The 18,426-nt window shown below is 41.1% G+C and overlaps 1 protein-coding gene across 2 annotated transcripts in view; it reads right to left on the reverse strand.

Annotated features, from left to right (window-relative positions):
* gabrb4 (gamma-aminobutyric acid type A receptor subunit beta4) overlaps positions 1-18,426 on the reverse strand; it is a 51,474-nt gene that overhangs the window by 9,488 nt on the left and 23,560 nt on the right. For both annotated transcript variants that reach the window (XM_036524504.1, XM_036524505.1), the window contains exons 3-5: positions 14,884-14,951; positions 9,571-9,791; positions 792-874 (exon numbers count right to left, since the gene is read on the reverse strand). In XM_036524504.1, coding sequence (XP_036380397.1) covers positions 792-874; positions 9,571-9,791; positions 14,884-14,951 — 372 coding nt within the window. The remainder of the gene's footprint in view (positions 1-791; positions 875-9,570; positions 9,792-14,883; positions 14,952-18,426) is intronic.

Genomic DNA, 18,426 nt, shown 5'->3' on the forward strand with positions numbered 1-18,426 from the left:
ATAACACACTAAATATACTACAAAACACATGTAATAACTGATATTATTGCCACTTTCATGTATGTAACTGAATGCATGTATTGAAGACAATATTTTATTCATCATTTTTACAATATTGCATTCATATGCATTGCATTTTCCTGCTGTAGATTAATTTTACATTTTCCATGTACATTTACCTTTATGGTAATGGTAATGGTAAACCAATACTGTTTATTATGTATTTAGTGTTGTATATCTGTTGTTGTATATTACTTCTGTTGTCTTTTATTTGCCTTCATTTTTTATACATAAGTGTATTTCACACTTATTTCTGCTACATTTTGTTTTGCTTTGACTCTACATTTGCTTTTTCTTTTTCTCCATTTTGTGTTTAAATTTAGAGTAGGAAATTGCATTTAAGGAAAATAACTGCCAGGTCTTTTAATTGTTGCGCATGCCATGGGAGCTGAAGCGGTTTTAACTTACAGTCTCTGTTTCTAATTGAGTTAAAGAAATGAGCAGACCCCCTTACGCACCGACAACAGTTACTCTCCTCCTGTTGACATTTCCAAAAAGAATACGCTGCACTGGGTGATTACAGAGTGACTGCGTGTTTTGTTTGCTTTCAATGGCACCAGCAAGGGAACTACACAATGTAAAACAAATGGCTTCCCATGCGATGCAGAGAGCCAGATACCTGGCTGTTGTAAAATGGATGCTTTGCTTTTCAGTTAAATGGCAGGATGATCTTAGGCTACGGTGGGCTGAAATGCTTGAACTGCGGTACAGAGGCGCGGGGGTCCACCTACAGCTTTCGATTTCCAGGGTGCAGTTCTGTTCATCGAGGGGGTACCTTCTCAGATCCATCATACAGGCGGCCGTTGTGGTTATTCTGAAAAGGGGAAGGAGAGACAGAAAGGGAGAGGGAGAGGGAGAGAGAGAGAGAGAGAGAGCCACCGTTACCTTGGTAACCTTTGGGAAATGGTAGCTTAGCCTTGACTGCACCATGCGAATCTCTAAATGAGTAATGTTCGGCAGCTGCTGTCATGTGTTGGAAGAAAGAAAGAAAAAATTTAATCATTGGCAGGCGAGTGGTGAATACAACCTGTCTGAAGTCTTCTATTTCAGAAAGAAAGGGGTGGGGAGGGGGGTGGGTGGGCAGGGAGAAGAAAGAGGGTTGAGGGGAGGAAATTAGTAAGCTGGTTTATTCTTCAATGTACCGGCCCTTTGTTCTCTGCTTCTCCCCTCTGCATTTTCGCATGTTCTGTAGCTTTGTGCAAGTGATGCATGTGGCCAATGTCTGCGTTAGGGCTGGGTCTGGATTCAGCTGAGGACATGCTGCAAAGCTGCAGCCTGCCAAACGTTAGCTCTCACTTTGAATTGTGTGATGCAGCCGGCTTGTGCATCCTTTTTTTTTTTTTTTGCTATTTTTGATTCTTGATGCCGCTTTCTTTCCTTTAAATGTCAATGAGACGTCATTAAGGAACAATCCAATTTCAGTGGAGAAAACCACACTCTGTTCGATGACTGGGCAGAGAGAAGTGTCAGTGGAACAAAATGAAGGTGGCTGTGTTCACTGCCATTGGTGCGGAACAGCAACTATAGGAAGAGGAAGAATGAAACCACATTTGCAACTGTAAGCAAGGTAACCAGGCAGTTCACATTTTATGTTCAAATTGGATTGAGAAAATGACTTGGATTGACAAATTCCACGTGCTTCAAACAACTGAATTCACTAAGGAATCGAGGCCCCAACCTTAATCCAAGAGAAATGGAAATTCCAAGACTGGACTAGCTTAAAACATTTTATAAACACCTTATATTAGCAAAATGATAGACAGTCTGTTATATCAGAACTATAAAAGGGACAATGCGCACATTAATAACTCACTCCGTGTGTTTGTGTGTGTGCATGCGCTGTGTGCGCATATGTATGTGTGCACATATGTGTTTGTATGCAAGTGTGCATGTGCACGTGTGTGCCTCAGCATGTTTACGCGTATACTGTGTGTTCACGTTTTGTATGAATATCTGTGGGTGCGTGTGCGTGAGTGTTATGTATTACACTATATCGCAATAAATTCAGTGGCTCAAGAAAACAGCATTGGATACAGATTGTTTGCGTGGGGGTGGGTGTCATTTAACTGAGATATTTACTAGTGCAGCACATTTTAGTAATTACATTTGTGATGTTAAATCATACCAGCTCTGCCAATTCTCGGGGTTCTGCTGTAAATGAAAAGGTGCTCTCCGTGTTTGCCTGAATGAAAAAAAGTAATTGAGTTTCAGCTCATCACTTCTCTGTGTCAGATGCTCAGTGATACCATATTGCGGACAATTTGATATGTACAGTGTGCGTGTGTATGTGTGTGTGTGTATGTGTGTGTGTGTGTGTGTGTGTGTGGGGGGGGGGGGGGTATGGGGAAGGAGGGTGGCATCTATGATGTCTACCTACTAGTGCAGCGAATTTTAATAATTACATTTGGGATCCTCGATTCATGCTGGCAGAGTCAGCGCTTTTCCTACCCCAACCCATCCAAAGTGCAGGTTTTATAAATGGAGCGGGAGGAATTTTGTTTGTCATCTGTTACTTTTCTGACTGCTGCAGCATGGGCCGAAGGGGTGGGGCTGGAGGCCTACAGTGCTGTGAGATGCTCATGCCATGGCTATGCCCGTTAATTTATGAAGAAATAAAACTGATGACGTGATACATACAGGTCTGTATATCTCTCCCAATTTCGTGCAAAACTGTAAAACCTGTAAAAACAGCCTGTAAACTCAACACAGCGAAAAAATATGCTATATTATTAATGGTATACTAAATTGAACCGTAATGTTACTTCTGTGTTGTCCTGTCGCATAAACGGATAACATATGATGTTGTAAGCCATGTACTGTATGTCGCCCTGGGTAAGAGCACCTGCTAAGATGACGTAACGTAACATTTTACGTGTTGCTGTATCACCAGTTTACACTAACATGCAATCTCATGTGTTTGTGGTGCCAATCAATTTTCTAATGGGTCTTTAATGTGTAACCAATAGTGATTTTCCTGTGCAAAACAATGTCACAGAATATTGGCATTGCTTACTCAGAATACCACCAAGGTTTGATAATGAGGGGGGAAAGAAGGGCTATGAGGGGGGAAAGAGGGGCTGGAGGCCAGTGAGAGATGGAAAAGAGGCAGTGTTTGCACCACTGTAGGAGAAAGAGTTGAGGATGCAACCTTGATTAGGTGGATAACCAGTATTGTGTCTAGAGGCTTGTGCAAATGTTCCTTCATCAGCTATTGAGGAAAAATGTCCAAGGATGGAGAGTTTGAGATTTTCCACAGATTACAACCCTTTACTGCATTGTGCTAGGTTACGGGTGGCTATGCAGTTGCAATGACCAAATTAGCAGGCTTAGCATGGTCCAGATCTGACAAACAAAATTGCAGATGTGCAGTTAAAACCATTATATTTGATTTCAAAGAAAGCACTCCCATTGGACAGTGACAGATTGTGCCGCCACAGCCTAAGAGGGTGTTATATCTGAAGAGGCACAGAGACTTCTGTAGAGAGGCAGAGTGCGGCTACTGCAGAAAGTCTTACAGGAGCTATGCCCACCCAACACAAATTACGCATGTGGTGAAGAACCTGAGCCATAATCACAAAGACAAACCCCTACCATTAAAGACTGTTCTGCGCTGTTGCAACAGCGTCCCAAGAAACAGTTACACCATTTATACCATCAGCGGACAAAGGCGGTGGAAAAGCAGTGCAGGTTTCATTATTTCACTTGACACACTGTTCCTGTGCTGAGATGTTTCACCGGCATCACATGTTTGTGGTGACGGTTAAGTCATCGTGACATACACACTGAATTAACATGTGTCTCAATAGGACTGAATAAGTGTGTGCAGTCTGACTCTCATGGACAGTGCTCATGCCCAACCCTCATATCCAGAGCAGCCATCAGCTCCAGTTACCGTTCTTTGCTCTAATGAAGAGAGAGGTAAAGAGAAGGGAGCTTCAAAAGGGACTACGTCTTTTTCAGATTTGCTTGTTTCATTACTATACTTCACGTAATTTCCATTCTGACTAGATATCTGTTAGCCTGAGTCTAGATATCTGAAATCTGACAGAAGAAATGGACCGAGGGCTGTAAGCTATGATTTAATGTAGCATTATTGCACAAAATACAGTTCATTTTACAATCAGTGTCCCATTAATCACAGCGGCTTTACTTCTTAACAGGTACAATACAACCTCCCATCCAATGAATAACTTGCTGTTCGACAGTTCTTACTAAGCAGGAAGAAGTGGCCTAATTTAAATTTCAACACCAGTGTGACCAGCGCATTGTTTTTTTCCAGTCAGATGTTCTTTTTAGCTAAAATGCACTCCATCCCTCTCAAAGGCAACGATGACACACAGACCTAACGTTCCTCTGTCTCTCCTCAGCAGACACATGCGTGAGAGATGACAGCACCAACAGAACCTTCAGAAAGGTGAATTCAAACAGGAACATGTCTATTTCCCATTAGTCCCGCTGCTGTGGTGTGACCCCCTTTGTCTCTTACTCATTGAATAGTCCCCCACACTCTACTTTTTTTAGTCAGCAGCCTGTGCTGGAATATCTATCAACTACAAATTGCTCCTGTTTCCTGCCTGGTACCTAAAGTGCTCTGAGTCGGAAGGCCTCCCTCTCTTGAGCTACTCCTACCATTCTGAAACCTTCAGAAACCCTTGCACAAAGTGGACCAATTCTCAAAAGTCCCAAACTTAAAAAAAAACTCAAAAAAAAAACAAAAAAAAAAGGACAGTGTTTAAAGCAAGGCCGCTGTTCGCTTCCATACTGTGCTTATTTTCCAATCACTCTCCGTAAACAGGAAATTGCTGAGAGCAGGAGACTTGGCAGCGCCAACCAGTAAACCCCTCCCCAACACCCACAGAACACTCCAGCGGGAGACGTATTAAGTAAGCATTTAACACTCCATTAATTTCTCCTCTCACTTCCAGACATCGTCAGGCTCACTGGTTTATATCGCAGTCTCCCTTTGTTCCTGTGAGATCAACACTCTGGTGCTCTCTGCCTCTCCATGCTAATCTTGCTGCTTGCTCTGCACGTTGGAGCTGGGGCCATAGTCGGTATCCCCTGTGGGGGGCCGGTGGGAGCCTACAGCCCAATCTCCGCTCTCAAAAGGTGGAGCGTCACAGATTTCATTGTTGCAGCAACTTCACAAAGACATTGTGCTGGCTGGAGCGCATCGTCAAATTCACGTATCTTGATGTCGCGTAAAACCGACAGCAAAAAAAGTCACCGAAGCCGCCATCCCAGGAATTTCCAGAGGATACTGATGATTCTATTGGGATGAGCAGTGCTCCGGTAGTTCACTGAAGCAAAAGTCACACAGATAACAGATTTTCCTATTCTTTTGATTTAGACATCCCTTCAGCTGCTGAGCACTGCAGAGGGCCACAAAACACCACTTCAATTAGACATAAAACATGGTCAAATGCCACTGTAACAGGTTACCGTTAACCAGAATTATTTAAACCTTGTAACTGTTAATCACTACAGGCTTTTAGCCTCATTCCTTACAGCGAAGAGCTTCTATACTACGACTCTCAGCCATTTGACTTCGGTTACTGAATGCTCTGAGGGGAATATAGTTCTTTTTTTGAAGCAATTTACATCATATTATACTTGATATTTTCAGCTGTTGAACACACACACAAAAAAAAAAAACAGGAAGAATTGTCACATTTACTGTATGTAAAGTAATTTCAGGGACGAAATATGGCACTAATGGCGGCATTACAGTGGTCTCTCTGCGTTTGCTGTTAGCTTCCTATAATTAACATTTAGAGTTGCGTTTTTGGCTCTGAAACATTTCGGAATGTGATTCCCCAGTGGAAATAACAACAGCACTTCAGGCACTCAATTTTTATATGACCTATATTAAGGCCTAAGAGAACATTGAGTCTTGTTTTTTTCCTTCTTCTCCTCTTCTTCTTTGATTAAGTCTCAATATCTTTCAATGCTGCAGTTTGTTGCAAGATACATGTAAACACACAGCCGGGGTCTTTTCAGTTCTTGATCAGGCAGGGACAATGGCCAGATCACGACTACTGCATTCTCATATCCCTCTCCTCAAACATCGCTTAGATTTTTCTTATATTTGTAAGATATAGACCCAGTTAAAATTCATCAGAAATCTATGCGGGAACCATGGATTCAAAATTTTTTTTTGATTTCACGTACTAGGGACAAGTACAATTAACACTGAGACACTGTATAATACAATGCTCAGATGTAACTTTATTAGATGCACTCTGTAAGTTTTTATAGCTCTGCCTAAATGACAAAATGTAAATGTAATGCATGCATTATTGTGATTTTGGCTTACACTAGTATGCAGATGACAATAAAATCCTTATTTCTTTCACTCCGTCTGATACACAGGTTTGCTCAAGGATCTCAAAGGATCTCCTGGACGGCCGCCCATTAGCTGAAGCTGAATCTCTCCAAGTCGGACACGCTGCGCCTGCCAAGTCATCGCCAGCCCTGGACCAATCTCATCTCTCCAGAGAATGCCACCTTGACCCCCTTCCAGATTGCCAAGAGCCTTTGGAGTTACAATCACCCAGAACACTGTGAGGCTGACCCACGTTAGGGGAAAACGCATAGACTAATACACACATTTCTCACTTTCACCAAGCTACTTCACGCAGTCAGTGGTCCTTGAAGTCCTTGAAGTCGTCCCACCTGGGTCACCACATACCCCTACTGGACCACCCCTCTCTTCTCCCCTTGGCTTGGGCTAGCACTCTCCTCATCTTCCTCTAGCTGTCATCAGCAGGCCTACTGGCATACTGGGCCCTGCACCACACCATCAAGTCTCTTATGTCACCCTACTGGCCAGCTGATGGTGACCTGTACTCCTTCACAGCCGGTCCTCTGGCTGTCTCTCCTCTCCTCTCTCAGCCGACACCCTCTGCATCAGCATCATAACTCCATCAGCACGGCAGAGGCACTTGCCAGCTTCCATCACCTACTGAAGACTAACATCTCAAAGCTGCATCTGGACCTCATCCAGTTCTGGATCTACCCAAGACTGTAGGTTTCACTGAGACCCAGATCACACCTGACCACTATTTTTAGTTTTACTGATAACCAACAATAACTGAACACATTATATCTATAACACTTGCAAATGGTGTTTTAATGGTGACAAAATTGCCATTTGTTGCCTTTTAGGTAACTGTCTATCATGGGTTCAAATATACTTGCCTAGTTGCACTTTACTTTTTCATGCTCTGTATGTGATTCTGGATAAGAGCTTGTCAAACAAGATAAATACAGTAAAAAATAAAAAATTATAATGATGTGTTGGGTGACTTACTCATCCTAGAAATTACATGCCAGAGTTATCCATTCTATTGAAACGATTCAGGTTACATCCCTTGCTCACGGACAGAAGAACTGCACCCCACCTGAGACCAGACCCTGAAACCTTCCTGTTAAAAGAGTAGTTCCTTGACATAACAATATAAAAGCAAACAAGCAATACACTGCATTTACAAAACCTCTGTGAGTAACAGGAGTTCCCAGTAAAGTACAAAATCTCTTGAATCTGTTTTTTATTTATTTATTTTTTTTTGCCACAATGCTCTTTTGCTCCATAGTGACATGATGTTTCATCACCCTGACCTGACAAGAGCTGCCACTAAGGCTGCATGTACTGCCCGTGCAAAGCCTCCTTCCCTCCACCCACCACTCTTTCTGGGGCCAGACTGTCATATTTTATTACTTTATTACTGTTACTGCACTAATACAAGGGTTACAGCCGTATCTGTAATATAGTATTGATACAATCACACAGGTTTATGTACCTTACATGTAGTATTCATGCAGGGAAAAAGGAGTAAAAAAAATCTATATCCAGCATTAATGTACTGATACAGGTGTATGGACACTGCATGTAGCTTTAATATACTTGTGCAAGTAAAAAATTTGCTATGCATGATATTGCAAGGGTCATAATTAACACCGCATTCATGTTAATATACTCATATCTGTTATAATGAACATTTACTTTACATTTACTTGATGCTTTGATGTTTTTGGTGCAGGTCAGTACAGCTACACATGGCAAGTTGGAAAAAATCAGACAGGATTTTTCCTTCCCTTGAATTTAGACATTAAAATGTCTGTATTGCAGCGCATGCATAGAAACATGATGGAGGTTTGTAATCAGTTCTTGAAAATGTCAGATACTCTGCAGAGCCTCAGCGCTGGATAAGTTACTGTTAATTGAGTCTGACAGCCCACGTAAATATCACTGTTTAAAAAAAAGAAAGGGGTACATTCTGCATGGTATTCAAAGTGGCGAAGGGGTGTATGTTCAGACGATCACCTCTGCATTAACATCACCTGCTGGCTCTTCATCACTGCTTGCCTGGTTATTGCTCACAGATGTGTCAGAATGCACTGAGAAAAATTACAGTATTCTTCCAATGCTTTCATTGTCTTTGTTTGTGCATCTCTAATTGTGGCTGCAGCATGAGATGAAAAAAAAATGATCAATATAGCAAAAGGAGGAGAATTTAGTGGCTAATTGGTATCTGCTTAAACCTTAAAGGCAGAACCTTTCCCTCGCCAAAGTTTGAGATCAAACATGCTGCCGTGGCTAAATCTGAGAACAACATCGACACGTCCGTCTGCAACATTAATTTATGAGCTGGAATTAAGACAAGAGAAACACTAGCGTTTTGGAGGATGCACATGAATTAATTCAGTAATTGGTTTTGCAAAACCTTTGAGCCTTTTGTTCCACTACAGTTTTAGCCACACTCCATCTCGCAGTGAGATATTGGTGTTGTGGTCTATGAAACGTTGCCTTAACAAAGTAGCAGTACAGCTGAAATCAAAGAAACCTTTCTTTTTCTTATTTAGCTTTTTTGGTATGTATTGCACTGCTATTCTGAGAAACAGTTAGAATGGTATTCTTCTTTTCCTTTAATTATCTTCAGTCTACACCATTTCAGTCATCTTTTACTCATTACTTTCACAAGGCTAAGATTCAAACAAAAATCTCAAACGTGCTTTGTAATTAATTTAAGAAAATTCCACTTTTGCCAATAAATTCTATGACTGGGGAACTCAGTGGTGTGTCAGAAACGCAAATATGCCACACAGATTTAAGGACAAAGCATGTTGAAATTACCTGTAAATTGAATCTGGACAAAATTGTTTTTTTGTCTAGAAAAGACAACAAAGGCTGAATGAAGTTTTATTATAATAATAATAAAGGCTTTATAAAGGTTTATAAAGATTAAAGGTGTGTGTGTGTGTGTGTGTGTGTGTGTGTGTGTGGGGGGGGGTTACCTTTTTATAGCTGGACCTTGCAATAGAATAATGTGCACTTATAACGATACAAAAAACACGACTAAGAGAAATCACGATTTTTGCAGCAGTGTTCATTTCCATGGCAATATAATGTAACCGAGTGTCAACACCGGCAGAGAATTCAAAATGTATTTCTGCACAATTTCCTTATTAGATGAAAAGTCACTAAAACGTAAAGAGGACAGAAGTTACCTCAGCCCATACAAAACGGTGCCGTCGGGATGTAGCCGAATCATGCGGTTCTTCACCGTCACGCCGTGCAGGAAGGACTTTTTGTCGTTGAGGAAGTAGGTGTCGGGGAGCCAGAGCTGGTCGGCCACACGGTTATCCAGGGTCAGGTTGAGGGGCAGCTCGGTGTAGGCCAACCGCTTGTCTCGCCAGCTTTGTTGAAAATACATCGTTATGGTATAATCCTGAAGGAGGGACAAAAGGAACAATACTTAGTGCTTCATTAGAAAATCAGTTATTATCACTTTTTTTTCTCAAGCAGGAAAGGATCATGAGGAATATGACAATTTCAAACAGGAGACACCTGATTAATTCACTCACTATAAACAGCAAATTTCAGAGATACAGTATCAGCCCTGTTTGCCATCAAAGTATAATGAGGTCTGCTAAGTAAACATAGAATGAAACACAACGCAATAAAAATGACACAACGATCGAGCCGAATCCTCCGTACTCTGCAGACAGAACTGGAAGCATTTTGGGAAAGCAACACAATGAGTCATTGACAAACAAAATGCAGAAAAGAAAAGCTGAATACGGGCATACACTGTGTCTTAATTAAGAAGCCGCTAAGCCCGTCCGTGTCCCCCCTCTCCTGTCAGCCTCACAGGTGAAAAGCAGAGGGGATGCCCGCTCGGTCCCTGGGTTTGGGTTCTCAGGGAGCTCAGCGGGGGATGACGGCCCCGGCGCACGCCCTCATCACGCAGCACGGTGTCTGTGTGTACAGCTCCCGCATTAATGATGCACCGCCTGCCCCATTTCCCCTCCGTCTGTACATCCACACTGCTGCCAGCATTAAGCCAATGTATTGGGCATTCATGGGACTGGTAGAAAACCTCTCAGAAGTCATGAGATGAATGCAGAGTGTCTTTAGATGTGCTTTCTTTTCCCCTTTACCGACAGTGAATAGTTAAAAAAAAAAGCAACTGAGGTCTCGCGCCGTTTGTGCGTGATGCAGAAATATAAAGGAAAATTTAATCAGGAGGTCAGTTACCAGAAGAAAATGTTCATTGATAAAAAAGGATGCAAAATGTGTTTCTCTGAATTCTACAGATAACACTAAAACTGAGGGGATGTGGATGGGTTTGTGTTCTTTATTCATTTATTTCTCTACCACTGGTTAATTCATTAATTTCCTGCAATAAAAAAAAAACAAATACCTGGATGGATGATACATGTGTGTCCAAATTTGATGAGCCATCAATGCGTACATTCAATCAAGAACTATTCACACAAAAAACACACTGAAGACAAATAATTTTCCCAAGAGTGCCTTCAGTTACTGAAGATTAGGCATTTTAATGTTTAAATGAATTGTTAAGTAAAATTATATATGAATACATGTAAACATGTACTATTGTTATTATGATTATAAACTGATGTATGATTATTATGTCATCTTGAGTCATAAAATTGATTTAAATGAATCTGATGGGGTGGCAAATATGACCATATTCATAATTGCATTCCTATCTTTATTTTTAGAAGTTAAAATCTGAATCTGTGTCTCCCTTCAGTACAACTAATCTCGAGCGAGATTATTTTAATAACATTATTTAGAGCACTGAAATCACATGAGCTTTGTAAATAATATTGCGACACCATGGTGAGTGGGGAAAGTCTCACACAGTAAAAGATGCTCTTTTGTCTAAGACCAGAGTGAACTTTTATGAGGGGTAACACAGCGTAGGTGCATCTGTTGCAAATGACTCTACGAAAAGACCAAAGCAGGGGCAGCCTGGGTTTAAGCGGCCACCTTCATGTGACCAAGTGACAAAAAAAATTGGTGGATGCTCCACATACAACGACCCGATTAGCATTCCGCGCAGGTGCCGAGCCAGCCCGCAAGCGTATGTCTGCAATTTGCCGGCAATCTGCCGGAGAGCCGCCTCTGTTACTGCTACCAGCCCTCTCGGCGGCTGCGTGCGTCAGCGCCCCACGCCAGGTCCCGGACAGGTAACGCGCTGACCTGAAGCCCGCGCCTCACCCTCCGTCTCATCCACAGGCTTCAGCTCTTCCGCACAGCTGACGTGACGATGGGCAGCGTGCGTGTGAACAGGTTTCATGCTGCAGGTGTGTATGATATGGCTGTGCTCATGTGTGCTACATGTCTCTGAGCAGATTCCTAGCTGAAGGTATGTTATGTATCCGATGTGCTTGCCAGCAGCACTGAATGTCTCACTCAGTGAATAAACATAGACGTGTGACAGCATCTAACTGCATTTAAATGTGCAGACTGACATTTTTGCCTAGTACAGATGATAGACTTTGTATTAAAGCATTCACTCTGGTGCATACTTTAAATGATATGCAAGTAATACAAGGAACTGCAGCTTTCAGATTGATCATTTCGAAAGGAAAAAATTCAATAAAACTTCATAAGTTTAATCAGACCTGTATAGAATTTTGCAAGGCAAATATTACCATTTATTCTAAGATAATTTGGTTGTTTTAAATTGTAATTGTCTTAAAATACAAGTGAACCATTATTTATATTGCATTTTATTACTGGACTGGAAAAAAAATCTGAGTGGTCATTCAGCTGGATATAAAGTGACCTACATTTCCAGACTGTTATTCTATGAAAAAGAAATTCTACATTTTCCATTAAAAAATCTATTCATAGCATCATAAAAAATAGAATAAAATAAAATATTTAAACCAAGAAGTAGCTTTGTTTTATATACCTCTTCCTTATGATTGTGCTAATGTATCTTGATAACATTAATGGCAATCTTACAAAAACCAAGCAGCCAAGGATTCCCTGAGAATGAAATTCCCTTTTACAATGGGATTCATGTATACAGTGTTATTCATTTTTAAATCAAAGTTAGGATCAACAATCTACTAGGAGGTGTCCAAAAACAGACGGCAAAGAGTTAAAGAGTTGGTTTTGTTCTCTTTTAAGTAGTAAATCTTAGTTCACAGGAACTTATTTTAACGTTCTTGTGGTCTGATGCAGTGGCAATTTTATTGTTTTTTTTTTTTGAAATGTCCTGGGAAACAAAAATAAAATAAAATATCAGACAGAACTTGCTGTGTCTTCAAAAACACCAGAGTACAAAGGATATTCTGCAATAACTTCATAATAAATAAATCAAAGGACCATACTGCCTGCAAAAAAAAAAAAAAACTTCAGACTTGAGTGCCTATTTCCAACAAATTAAAAATAAAATATGCTGCGTAGAATTGGATGAAAACTCTCCAGTGGCTCAAAATGAAATTATTGCAGAGGAAAAAAAAAATAACAACTCTCTTCTTGCTTCCGTGCCAGTCTAGTTTGTGAGAGCCTGTGCCAAAATGGATAGAAGGAAAACAGCGAGACAGAATGATGTCACTGCAAAGAGACTGGCCATCTTGTGCTTAAAGACACATGGAAGACGGTCCCGGTTATTACAGCTCTTTGAGAAGTAAAAATGGTTGCGCTTGATGAAATTAACTTCAGCAGCTGAACGTCACATTAACTGGGCTCTGTAAATATCCGTTTAATGCATACAGATTTGCACATCAGCATGGAATTATAAATAAAATGGTCAGTGATTAATTAGTTTAACGCGTTTAACGCGCAGTTTGTTTCTCAGTGCCTTTAAAAAAATCATCTCTGAGATCTGGTTGTTAGACATACATTAGTCATCTAAACATGTTTGTATTGAGCTTTAAAGGCTACTATCTGCTAACAAACACGCTACTACGGTTTTACTTTGTAGTTATGGTTACATTATGGGATCCTAAAGGGCTTTTTTGTCATTCTGCAGCAAACACTAAATTGCCAGCACCCTCTATAGGACATTAACATATGAGACAAACTGTATCTATCTTTCTGCGTACAAGACAGTGTATATTATACTGCCAAGTATACAATTCTTAGTATGTATCTGTCCACATAACTAGGTATGGTAGACAAGAAAGGCATTATTGAAAATGGAAAAGAGATTCAGTTAAACCTAAACAAACTATCAAGTGGGAGGAAATTACATTGCTTCATTCTACATCATGGCTAGGAAAAGGTCCCAAACATACACATACACCATATTGCTGAGATAGATATTTAAAATTTGAGAACATTTCAATGGAATTTTGAACGAGCTGTCAAATGAAAACACCAAGTAAACAAAAACAGGCAAATGAATGCAAATAAAATCAAGATGTTCATTCTAGCATCTTGATCACTTTAGAAAGTTTTTAATTTCTGCACCATGTAAAAATATGTCTTGCGGTGCAAAGCATGCAAAGTGCTAAAAATTTTAAATAATAAAAACACAGTCATGGATGCCTACATTTAAAGAACATGTAATTATTTATGTACCTATGAAATCACTATATGGTTTATGTATTATGGTGGAATAGATTATGTTCCTTATATAATAGTGGATAATTGCAGATATGTGAATGCACGATCAGTCAATCAATTGATGTATCTCTTTTCTTTCTCCTCATAAACATACACAAACTCACATGGATGCGAAGACACACCCCATATGGAACAACAGTGATATTTAGCTCAGGTAAAATTCCAGACACTGTTTGAAAGAAGAGACTCCGGAATGATGCACTCAATGCTACCGAAATTTCTTCGGGAAAGATACCAGTTTTTTATGCCAATCAACAGCTTCAAATAAACCGCTGGCATGCGTGTGTTTTCCAAAGCGGCCTGACTGAATGAATCCTAAATGAATATATAACAATAGGGAGACCAGCCGGTGGGCCTTTCAGCCGAAAGACAAGGTAGTTTGACTGCCGCTCCCACAGATTAGTCGCATAATCTCGTTGGAAAAATAGCGGGTTTAACACATCTGCAAGCGAGGCCTTTTTGGAGGAGCCATGTCTTCCTACAGTCTCGCCAAATCCCCTTTTGTGTCAGCGAAGACTGAAACAGGGAAGAGGCCAGGGCGCTTCCTGATGGGGGCCACAATGCGCCGAAAGACGTTTCCGAGAAAAATCAGTCCCCAGAGGTGTGGTAATTCATGCATGACCAACAGCCCTGGAGTGTCCCGTTTTCCCGAAATAATCCCGGCCGTCTAACTAAACGGCTGGTTTGCGCAACGCTGTACCGTCTGAACCCCCGTGAATTGATTGGCTCTGCTTTTTGAGCGTGACAGGCTCCGTAGCAACGACTCTGAGCGGCGGGCTTGCCCGGGATGCGGTTTGGTACCGATGGATTATCGGCGACCGTTGCGCGAGGACTCGTTGTGACTGAGAGCCCCGGAAAATCTCGCGGTCAGAAAAACAGGAGGATTATAAATCACCGAGACACAGACAGGGGGTTTCTGCACTCACCATGTTGACCTCTGAAATGGAGTCGATGCTGGCGATGTTGATGCTCATTCCAACGATGACTGGAGAACCTGTTGGAAGACAATCAACGCAGTCAGTCAGCAAAGTCAGATATCCCATGCCCTGCTGTCTTCCATTGGCAGCCATCAAATGTAACACTGGTGGCAGAGACTGATTAAGATGGATAAGGCACCTTGAACATCGTATAATGACTTCTACGAATCTTGTGAGTGTCTGCCTGAAGAGACTAGAAGACAGTGTCTTGGATATGGATTCGCAAATTACAATATAGTAGTGTTTTACCACTTCCCTCCCACTGTATCACATGAGTGGAAACACACACACACATGCCCAGACGGAAAAACCACGTATCTCTTCACCTCTTGTGCTCTGAAATGGGAAGGAACTGTAACAAACAGGAAAAAAAGAGTTCTTTCATGCTTTACTGTTTCCACACTTTATGTGTGATGTGATGTGTACTGTTATTATTATTAAGATAAATAGAGATGTTTCCTAAAATCACTGGTGATCTAACACACTTGTAATTATTTCGCAAGTTTTAGTATGCAGCTACTGTATCTCCCAAGGGTTTAGCTTGATCACCTAAAAAAGAGGTAATGATTTTTCCCCACTCCCGATTCCTCCCACCAACATAGCACTACACTAAGTAATTTTGATTGACTAGCTGATTGAAAGGAATATCCCTCTGTAACTGAAACTTCATTTTTCCTTTACATTCTTCCCACTTCTGACCTTTCCCCAAGATACAGCAAAGGATTGCCTTAGCAATCCCTGTATGGGTAGAGAGAGAGGGTATGAGAAATGTTCATCATCTCCAGTAAGATATTAGCAATCTATGGATCTTTGATGAATCAAAATAAATGTGTCACTCCAGATACAGGCTTATCCTTTATATCTTACATAGTGGAGACACATGAAATAGGCTTGTGAGTGACATCTGATGACTGTATCTCCCATGCTGAGTATCTATATATTTTCCATCATGTAAGGGGTAATCACTTACAGGCAGTGGGTTAGGCCCACAGAGGCCTTTGAGTCAGTGTACTGTAATTCGGGAAAAACAGGTTTTCTGGGTTTGTCCTTGCAACGAGAACTTTGCAGGACCAGAGAGCACACTTTGCTTGAAAAATTAGGTCTTTAGTCATTGTTTTCTTAAGTCCGTAGTGTCAAAACCTGACTCTGTATGTAATTTTTTAAAAAATTCCATACCATTTAATTACAGACCATTTCACATTTTACTCCACTGTCTGGCTTTTCCACAGTGACCTCCAGCAGACAATAACTTTAAACTGATGATCTACTATATAGCTGATAAATATGGGTATATCAGGGTTCTGTACTCTATTGGCAATCCTCCACTGCCAATAAGCTGTAGGGAAAAATGTGGCCAATGAGAAGGAGCCTGGGCAATGAGATCATGTAATTCTAATTAATTTGTGGCCATATCCTGCTTTTACACAACACTGTTTTATGCATTGATTTGAACGAAGGTGAAGATGTTGGTCAGCAAACTGATCACTCAGTTCTCTAAATTCTTTCTCCATGATCTGTAGAATATTAGAATAAGATTAGAACAATATTAAGAAAAATAATGTCAAGAATATTTCAGAACAAAACTGTCTATTTTCATATTTCTTGTTGGTCAACTCTTTTCAGGGATTTGCACTGTATCGTAACTGTGCCATTTCCATCTGTAATGTGTGGGGATATTAGTCGTGATAAATCTAGATAAAGTCTAGATAAAATCTCAAAGACTAATATCCAAGCCTGCTACGGGTTCCAGACTTGTAATGCAATTTAGAGTTTTCAGTTCAAAGATGGGGGATGCATGATAGCCTTTACAGTACCTTGTGTCTCAATTTGAGCCATGAATCAAAGCAAACATTATGTTTTTTAATTTCAACATACATCACTACCAATTTGGTGAGTAACTAATATTCATGAAGAAAAATGTTCATAAAAAATGAACCACTTGAATGAGCCCATTACTCAAAGTCACAACCAGGTATCACAGTGGTTATGTTGAACACAACTCAATGCCATTACAGTACCAAATAAATATCCCCATGCTTCGGTTATTTACAGTTATGCCATCTACCTAAGTTATGCAGTGATGTCACTGACCTGTCATTAGTCTTCTGGTCTGACAGGTCAAGAAAAGTTTAAAAGCTATATATCTGTCGAGCACACTGTGTGATTAATTTACTAAATTTGGCATGGGTCCTTGTAGCGTGGAGTTAGTTGGATTTCTCCAGCGTTTTCCCCTGGGGAGAAATTTAACAGTCATTAAAATCAAGGATATTAGATTAAACGGGCTGCGACCTCTGTACCCATATGGAGCAGTAGTCACTGCACATTTCATAAAGAAGCAGTGTCATCTATTGCGATGAACATCTCCGTTCAGGCTTGAACAGCATTCCAAAAATGTAGAGGAGTGTTTGGCAGGAGGATTGAGAGGAATATCACAATCAAACCTTTTTAATGCTGCATCAAAAGACATCTTACAGAAGAAGGTGATCTGTGCTTGATGCTAAGCACAGGATATATATCAGAACACACACAACTATAACCGCTGATTGCATGATAATTGATCTCTTTCCACAAAAAAATCAGCTAGTGATTCAGCTAATCCAGAAATGACATTGCAAAAAATGTATAGCTAATCATTTGGATCACAAGACAATACTGCGCTTGTGTCCTAGAGAAAATAAACATAAAGGCATAGTGTCAGGAGTATGCACTTTACAGCACTGTTCACGGAGTGAGATGTGCAGAGAGGTTGCTGAGGCAGGACCACCAGGGTGACTGAAAGCTCTGTATTGCTGCATAATGGAGGCAAAAGGACCTCGCAGCCTTACACCTCACTGGAAGCAGGACATGGAAATGGCATTGACTGACCATGGAGCCCCCCCCCCCCCCCCGGACACCACCACCCCCTGGGGATATAAGCCCGAGTGCCGCGATGGGGACACTGAGATGCAGGAGGTGCCCTCGTCCAGTTGACACGGTCAAACAAACTTACAGGGTAGGCGAAAGAATACTCAGAGAGGGCGTTACTCTCTACGCTCCCAAACGGGTCACCTCGTCATCGTTATATAGCTGACAGGCAAAACAAACCCCCTGCATCCCACCCTCTGCTGGACTGGAACTGCATGAATTATCACCAGATATTATGACGTTGATGCATGAGACTCTGTGGTGTGAATATCAACACTCCTGTCATGGGGCCCCACCGCTGCATTGCCAGAATAATTTGTTTGGCAGAGCCCTGCTGTAAAATATCCGTAAGGAACCGCATTCGGACTGTCTTGGTGGCACCTGTGTGGGTTATGGGAGTGCACGTTCTAAATATAAATCCCTGTCTGACATAACATGGAATCCTGAGCCTGTCTTTAAAGGTCAGGTTGGTGCATTTGTATCAAAATGTGCAAGACTTCCGTCTGGTTACACAAGCAGGGTAAAGCACGGGTGTTTCACCTTCAAAGTATCTGCCGGTAATTCAAGTAATCTCAACTTTCCTGCTCA

Source organism: Megalops cyprinoides, chromosome 3, assembly GCF_013368585.1.
Source record: "Megalops cyprinoides isolate fMegCyp1 chromosome 3, fMegCyp1.pri, whole genome shotgun sequence".
NCBI classification, from domain to species: domain Eukaryota; kingdom Metazoa; phylum Chordata; class Actinopteri; order Elopiformes; family Megalopidae; genus Megalops; species Megalops cyprinoides.